This window comes from Dipodomys merriami, unplaced genomic scaffold (genome assembly GCF_024711535.1).
Source record: "Dipodomys merriami isolate MVZ:Mamm:240054 unplaced genomic scaffold, mDipMer1.0.p SCAF_44, whole genome shotgun sequence".
In the NCBI taxonomy this organism is placed as follows: domain Eukaryota; kingdom Metazoa; phylum Chordata; class Mammalia; order Rodentia; family Heteromyidae; genus Dipodomys; species Dipodomys merriami.
In genome coordinates, this window is record NW_027206002.1 from 1,377,780 (window position 1) to 1,386,460 (window position 8,681).

The 8,681-nt window shown below is 51.5% G+C and overlaps 1 protein-coding gene across 1 annotated transcript; it reads left to right on the forward strand.

The window, feature by feature from the left end:
- Positions 1-545: 545 nt before the first annotated feature.
- Positions 546-4,867, forward strand: Sowaha (sosondowah ankyrin repeat domain family member A). Its single transcript, XM_069993721.1, has 2 exons — positions 546-1,147; positions 1,460-4,867. The coding sequence occupies exon 2, from the start codon at positions 1,517-1,519 to the stop codon at positions 3,263-3,265; it is 1,749 nt and encodes a 582-aa protein (XP_069849822.1). The 5' UTR covers positions 546-1,147; positions 1,460-1,516; the 3' UTR covers positions 3,266-4,867.
- Positions 4,868-8,681: the final 3,814 nt, after the last annotated feature.

The following is an 8,681-nucleotide window of genomic DNA, read 5'->3' on the forward strand; positions in this document are numbered from 1 at the left end:
ATTTGAGGCCAGGAAAGTTAGACACCATCTTCAAAATAAGTAGCAAAAAGCAGGGCTATAGGCCTGGCTCAAGTGTAGAGTGCCTGCCTAGCAAAAGTGAGGCCCTGAATTCAAACCCCATTACCATCAAACCCCAAAACAAAACAGCCAATAACATAGTCAGGCGGTAAGGCTTTGGGGTAGTGTTTGCCTAGCGTGCTGAGACGCTGAACTCTATACCCATCACGACAAAATGATTCTCATTTTGTTTTCTAGCTTTAAAGTGTTAATCCCACCACACACACACACACACACACACACACACACACACACACACACACACACACACACACACACACGAGAAAATATCTCAAAGTGTCACTGGCAAGTTCAGGTCATTATTTTCCCCCTTCCTTGTTTCCCCCTGGGTTTATTATCAAAATTTCACATGCAAAATGATTCTATTTGGCCAGGCACGATAGTTACTTACCTATACCCCTAGCACTCAAGCAGGAGGGTCAGAGTTCAAGGCCATCCTGGGCTACATAATGAGATTCTATAATAAAATAATTTCATCATGAGAAACTTGCTAAACCAAACCGCTCCTCCTGTAGACGCACACAGCAAATTGGTTTGTTTGGGGTGGGTTTTTTTTCCCTGTCAATGGCCTGAGACTGTTTCCCCTGTACGCCATATGAAGAAAAAGATTGATAGCCTTTCAAAAAAAATAATAAATTAATAAATAAAGCAAAATAACCATCATGCTCTTCTCCCCTCGGTCGTTAACTATGAAGGAAACAGCACCCCACGCCTCTCCAATCGGGAACACACCCACCTAGCAACGGGGGTGGGAGAGCCGAACCGAAGCGTGATGCTGCCTGCGCCTTTAATTCCTGGGTTTTGGGGAGGGGGGGGTGTTGGAGAACCTCCCCTCCCCCTCTCATTCCCTCCGCGGGCACCGGTGGCAGCTGTCACCTGGACGGAACATGGAGGAACCCGGCGCCCATTGGACAGAAGATCATAAAGGCAGACACCTACCCCCGGAGGCTGGGGGGCCCCGGCGGGGTGCGGGCGGCGGAGGGGAGGGCTCCCCGATGCCCTTCGCCCCGAGCCATCAGGGTGCGGTGACGCGGGCGTGATCGAGGTCCAGCTTCAGCCGAGCAACCAGGTGAGCGCAACCGCGGGGTGGACGCGTCCCCCGCCCCCCCAAACCCGGGGCCCCGGATCCTGCACTCCCGGGAGTTCTCCTCCGGATCACAGTGGGGGGGGGTGGGAAGCTCGGATCGTGTGCACACCGCGCCCCCCTCCTCCCGCCCGAGACACCCCCCCACCCACCCCGGATCACGCACCCCTCACCCCGCAGCTCCCCAGATCCCCTGGTAGGGAGTACCCCCCCCCCGGCCCCATTATCACGGCGGGGAGTCCCGGATCTCGCCCCGGGATCGTACACCCCAACTAACCTCCCTCCGGATCTCGGCAGGGAGCCCCGGATCGCGCACACCTTCCCCGATCGCGGCGGGGATCCCCGGCTCGGGCCATGGCGCTGGCGGCCGCCGCCGCCGCCGCCGCCGCGGGGGTGAGCCAGGCGGCCGTGCTCGGCTTCCTGCAGGCGCACGGCGGGCAGGTGCGGGACTCGGAGCTGCTGAGCCGCTTCCGGCCGCTGCTGGAGGCCGGGGACCCGCGCGGCCGCGCCGCCCGCAGGGACCGCTTCAAGCAGTTCGTCAACGACGTGGCCGTGGTGAAGGAACTCGACGGCGTCAAGTTCGTGGTGCTGAGAAAGAAACCTCGACACCCGCCAGGCCCGCAGCCCCTGCTCCCGCACACCCCGGGGGGCCCCGCGCCCACCACCTCGTGCACCCCACCAGGGGATCCCGAGGAGGAAGGAGCCCCAGCTTCCATCGCGGGGCCCCCGCCGTCCGAGCCACAGGACCCCCCGGGGGCTGCCAAGCCCACCACGGCGGAGCTGTCGGAAGAACCGGCCCAGCCGTCCGGGGGACCCGCCGATCCGCCGGATCGCGCGTCAGGAACAGCCCGGCCCTCGGAGGAACCGCCTGCCGACGTGGCTCCAGATCCAGAGCCCGGGCCGAGGATCGCGAATCCAGATCCGGAGCCCGGGCCGAGGATCGCGAATCCAGATCCGGAGCCCGGGCCGAGGATCGCGAATCCAGATCCGGAGCCCGGGCCGAGGATCGAGAAAGGATCCCCGCCGCCGCCCCGGCCCCGCGCGCCGCCACAGCCGCCCAAACCCTGCATGCTGCCGGTGCGCTGCTGCGTCCCGGGCCCCGCCGCGCTGCGCGTGGTGCGGGCGGACGAACAGAGTCTGCGCCGGCAGCTGTCGGAAGAACGGAGCCCGCGGAGCTCCCCGCTGCTCCTGCGGAGGCTCTCCGTGGAGGAATCCGGCCTGGGGTTGGGCCTGGGTCCCGGCCGTTCCCCTCACCTGCGACGCCTGTCACGCGCCGGCCCGCGTCTCCTGAGCCCGGATCTGGAGGAGATGCCCGCCGCGCCCTCCTCCGCGTGCGCGCCGCCGTCCGCCGTGCCGCTGGAACCCGCCGAGCATGAGTGGCTCGTGCGCACCGCCGGCGGCCGCTGGACCCACCAGTTGCACGGGCTGCTGCTGCGGGATAGCGGCCTGGCGGCCAAACGCGACTTCACGTCGGGTTACACCGCGCTGCACTGGGCCGCCAAGAGCGGCGACCGCGAGATGGCGCTGCAGCTGGTGGAGGTGGCGCGGCGCGGGGGCGCGCGCGTGGACGTGAACGCGCGCTCGCACGGCGGCTACACCCCGCTGCACCTGGCCGCGCTGCACGGCCACGAGGACGCCGCCGTGCTGCTGGTGGTGAGCCTGGGCGCGCAGGTGCACGTGCGCGACCACAGCGGACGCCGCCCCTACCAGTACCTGCGGCCCGGCGCCTCGTACGCACTGCGTCGTCTCCTAGGCGACCCCGGCCTGCGTGACGCCGGCGAGCCCGACGCCGGCGGCGGCGGCGGCGGCGGCGGCGGCGGCCCCTTAGCCGCGCGCCATCCCGTGCAGGTGGCCGCTACCATCCTCGGCTCCACCACCAGTGCGTTTCTGGGGGTCCTGGCGGATGATCTGATGCTCCAGGATTTGGCCCGTGGCTTGAAGAAATCGAGTTCTTTCAGTAAGTTTTGGGGCGCCTCACCGATGGCTCCCCGGAAAAAGACGAAGATCCGAGGCGGCCTTGGGACGTTCTCGGAAGCCTCACGTCGATCCGTTACGATGGGGCACTTGGCTGGTTTAATGCCCAGTCTGCCCCCTTCGACCTGAAAGTTCTTTGCTGGAGTGGGGGGTGGAGGAGGGGTCCTTGGGGGAGATTGGCCTGGTTGATCTAACTCACCAAGGGGCCTGGCCCAAGATTTGGGGGCTCAACACACTGGCAGCCTTCGGCCCCCCCATCCCCTCCCCACCTCTCCCCACTTTGTTTCTACCTTTGTGGGCTGCACGCGGCTTCACCCAGTTGGATCTGCACCAGTACCTTCCGTCTGATCTGTCTCCAGAGATGGTAATTCAGAGATCTCAGGAGGAGGAGGCTTCTGGGAAGAGATTCAAGGAGTTCAGGCTTGAACTCTGGAGGAAACTTGAAATTGGGGGGGGGAGTTCAAAGGTTAAGGGGCAACAGCTGGTCTGGGCCCCCACCATGAGTTAACTAGCTGGCTCTGCAGTCTAAGACACCCCCAAGTCAGAACAGCAGTAGCCGCAGGGAGAGTCTCTTTTTAAGATGTTGGCTGGTTTGTCAACTTTCTAATAGGGGGTGGTTTTGTAGTTGGATGCTTTTATTCTGGGTTGGTTTTTTTTTTTTTTAATTGAAAAAATGAGGTAAAGCAACCTTCATTAATAAACCTTTTGAGTATTTTTTTCCCTCTTTCCCATTTTTAGGCAAAGTGCTCAGACGTTTTCAGTCTTTGGCTAAATATTTTGGATACTATGTAAAAAAGAAAAAGTGGAAAGAATTAAGGTCTAATGAAAATTAGTGCCCAACCAATCAAACTTTTTTTTAAAAAAAAGTTTATCTACCTCATTTTTAGATAAACAAGATTCTAAGGAATCTAAAACACAGAATTACCATGTGACCCTTCTGAATGTAACCAATTTCAATCATGCTGTGAATTCTGAATGGTAGGAAGCAAGTGTATCTTGGGAATAAAAGTGACTTTCATAAAGAGAAAAGAGACATTTGGGCAAATACTCTTCCGACCATGGTGAAATGTATACGTGTTTGGCCCTCGTGGGTGGCTATTTCGATTTGGCTTGAATATTTACATTCTAAAATTGTGCTTTACCAGTGAAATACACTTTTGTGTCATGCTGCTGAATCTGTTTTTCACATCTGGTTGAGTCTTTCAGTGTAATGGGGAAAAAAAATTAACACAAGGCAAAAAAACAAAAAACCAAACCTCATTAAGTAGTAATTGATATATTTAAGATATAATTTTGTATGAATGTTTTGAACAAAAAGTTGTCTGTGATATCTATTTTTAAAAACTATAAATAGGAAATGGAGAATCTTTGCTCAGTGATTTTAGGCATATGGATCAACATCTCTGGATGTTTGTTCCTATCTGCATTTTCAGAATGATTATGAGTATTGCCTGATTTGGGCCTAGTATAATGATATTGGCATTTATTTTTCTGTTCTGAAGATGTCGAATCCAGACAAAGATGTAGACTCTACATGCTTAACCAACTTTTTCTATCATGTGGTGATGATATTCTGCTTTTGAAAATTCGGTTTGCATGTCAAATTTATTTTTGTGGCACCGGATTTCTGTCCTCAGTATATGTTAGTGAGACCTTTGAAATGCTTAAAGGCAATCATTCATGGAATGTTTTAATTTAAGCATTGAAATAAACAGTCCCTTATTTTATTCAGCTTTTGCTACTGTATTTTTTGTTATGTAATTTCTTAATATGTTCCCCTTTCCTTCTAATTTAGTATATATCCATTATGGTGAGAATGTTTCCCAGGGTGCTGGTGGCTCATGCCTGTAATCCTAGCTACTCAGGAGGCCGAGATCTGAGGATCCCAGTTCAAAGCCAGCCTGGGCAGGAAAGTCCGTGAGACTCTCATCTCCAATAAACCACCAGAAAACGGGAAGTAGTGCTGTGGCTCAAGTGGTAGAATGCTCACCTTGAGCTGAAGAGCTGAGGGATAGTGCGCAGGCCCAGAGTTCAAGCCCCACTATCGACATAAAAAGAATGTTTCATTGTGACATTTCCACACTCATGTGCAGGGTTTCCCAGTCCTGGATCACTTTCTCTTACTATGCTCCACCCCTTTTTGCACTCATGGCTGGTGCTCTACCACTTGAACCATATCTCCACTTCCAGCTTTTTGTTGGCTAATTGGAGTGTCATGGACTTTTCTGCCTGGACTGGCTTTGAACTACAGTTCTGAAATCAATCTCAGCCTCCTGAGGATGTAGAATTATAGGTGTGAGCCATTGGCACCCACCTCATTGTCAATTTCAACACTATTTTCATATATGCAAATAAACCAGCCTGATCCTATTCATCCTCATTCGATTTACTTGGTTAACCCTCTTCTTGGTATCTCCTTCACCTTTTGCTGCAATTTTCCCCTGCCTCTTTCAAGCCTCATTCAGAATTTGGATCTCTTCTCTCTCTCTCTCTCTCTTTTTTATCAGTTGTGGGGCTTGAACTCAGGGCCTGGGCACTGTCCTTGACCCTCTTTGTGCTCAAGGCTAGCACTCTTTGACCCACAGCGCCATTTCTGTTTTTTGAGTGGTTAATTGGGGTTAAGAATCTGCCCGGGCTGGCTTTGAATCATGATCCTCAGAATTCAGCCTTCTGAGTAGCTAGGATTATAGGCGTGAGCCACCACCAGTGCCTGGCTGGATTTCTCTTAAAGTAAGAGGAAAAAAAAAGTAATATGACCGCCAAGAACTGTAGATAAATGTAGGCTCTGATGTGACCCTTCCTTAGAACTCTAGCTAGTCTGCATAAATTACTTTAACATGCTAATGAAACCTTCTGCCTCTGCAGAAAAATTCTAGGAAGCAATCATTGTGGCAATTGAAATAGCTGAAGAGCTAGAAGACAATATGAAATATTCGAGATTCCTTATTGGAGAGGCCTGACTGAGAAAAGATGACAAGGTCACAGACAGTTCCCGTTTTGCCTTGAGACAGACGAAATCTAAAATAATTTGATATTTAGTGTGCATCAAGAGTTGCCAGAAGAATCTTGTCATACCTGTAATTCTAGCTTCTCAGGAGGCTGAGATCTGAGGATCATGGATCCAAGGTAACCCAGGCAGGAAAGTCTGTGAGACTCTTATCTCCAATTAACCACTGGAAAACTGGAAGTGGCATTGTCTTGAGCAAAGAGCTCTGGGGCAGCACCCAAGCCCTGAGTTCAAGCCCCAGGGATCATGTCTGTTTGCCCAAATTGATAACATGTTCTGAGTATCTTAAATAAAGGATATATTGCTGGATGTTGGTGGCTCACGCCTGTAATCCTAGCAACTCAGGAGGCTGAGATCTGAGGATCACGGTTCCAAGCCAGCCTAGGCAGTTAAAGACTGGTCAGACTCTTATTCCCAATGAACCACCAAAAGCCAGAAGTGGAGTTGCAGCTCAAGTGGTAGAGTGCTAGCCTTGAGCAGAAATAGCCCAGGGACAGCACCCAGGCCCTGATTCAAGCCCCAGGACTGGTACACACACAAAAAAAAGTGTACTATAGAGTGGAGGGATCAGACAGGATGGTAGGAATGATGGAAGGAATGACTGAACAGGAATCATGTTAAATTGGAACCCCTTGTACAACCTTTTGAAGCTTGGGGGAAAAAATTAAAAATAAAACTTTTGCCAAGTATTTAGCATCGCTATACATAAAACACAGGTGTTAGAAACCACTGCTGTTTCCTAGAAAGCCAAGACTCTCTGAACCGGTAAAGTAAGTCAGTAGAAAATTACAGTTAGAGCCGGGCACCAGTGGCTCATGCCTGTAATCCTAGCTACTCAGGAGGCTGAGATCTGAGGATCTCGATTCAAAGCCAGCCCAGACAGGAAAATCCATGAGACTCATCTTCACTAAACCAACCAGAAAACCAGAAGTGGCACTGTGGCTCAAGTGGTAGAGCGCTAGCCTTGAGCTGAAGAGCTCAGGGACAGCGCCCAGGCCCAGAGTTCAAGTTCCACAACCGACCAAAAAACAAAAAATTACAGTTAGGCATGCTTATGGAAAGTGTTCCAAGAGCCATATATTAAATTTCACAAAAAGAAAGAATTGCAAGGTGTGTCAGTGGGCACATCTGGCAAAGAGTATACCCAGCCACCGACACATTCACTTCAAAGGCAATTAGAGTGGTTAAGATTTGTCACGCGAATGACTCGTTTTAATGCAAGAGAAGTTAATTGTTCATGGAGATGGGTCTGAGTCATAACCACAGTAAACTTCTTAATAAAGTTTTAGATTCCCTTTCATGGATGTGGGAGAGATTTTTGAGCAAACCCCGCTTGTCTCATGGAGACCCAGGGCATGGGAAATGTACCCGTCAGCTGTTAATGAAGGAACTACCGGGCATAGCTCTAAATGCTTTGCAATTATTAACAAATCTTATATAATCACTTTGTTGTTGGTTGGGGCTTGAACTCAGGGCTTGGGTGCTATCCCTGAACTTTATTGCTCAAGGCAAGCTCTTGAGCCACAGCACCACTTCCAGTTTTCTGATGGTTAATTGGAGATAAGAGTCTCACAGACTTTCCAACTGGGTTGGCTTTGAACTGTGATACTTAGCTCTCAGCCTCCTGAGTAGCTAGGATTGTAGGCATGAGCCACCAGTGCATGGCAAATCTTACATAATCTTAGTGTCTGGCTTTGTGTGTGTGCCAGTACTGGGACTTGAACTCAATGGAATGGGCACTGTCCTTTAGCTGTTGCACCCAAAGCTGGTGCTCTACCACTTGAGCCACACCTCTGCTTCCAGTTTTTTGCTGGTTAATTGGAAATAAGAGTCTCATGAATTTTTCCTGCCTAGTCTGGCTTTGAACACTGATCTTCACACCTCAGCCTCATGAATAGCTAGAATTACAGGTATGAACTACTTGGTACCTAGCAACAATGTCTTTTTAAATTTTTTTAAAAAAATTTTGCCAGTCCTGGGGCTTGAGCTCAGGGCCTAGGCACTATCCCTGAGCTTCTTTAGCTCAAGGCTAGCATCTACCACTTTGAGCCACAGTGCCACTTCCGGACTTTTCTGTGTATGTGGTACTGAGGAATCGAACCCAGGGCTTCATGCATGCTAGGCAAGCACTCTACCACTAAGCCACCTTCCCAGCCAACAATGTCATTCTTAACCCACATACTTCTAGCACCTCTGTTCCACATTTAAGACCAATACTGCACCATTCACTTGGGGACCGGGGGAGGGGGCCCCCTACCCAGGAACCATATTCTTCTTCCTTTAGACTCCTGGGCAATTTCCTGACCATTATAAATGGCTCTCAATTAACCTTTGGGCTTAAGGAACTGGCCTCAAATCCAGAACTGCCGCACCTCAGGACTTGAACTGGTGATGAAAGGTTGGCTTGGTGGTGAGCCAGCCTGCTACATGGGAAAGTTTTCCCCGCTGATTGAAATATCCAAGACAACAGATGCACACTCATGGTGACCCCCTGGGGTAAGCAAGGCTGAGACTCTTAACACAGAGGAGGTGTGTGTG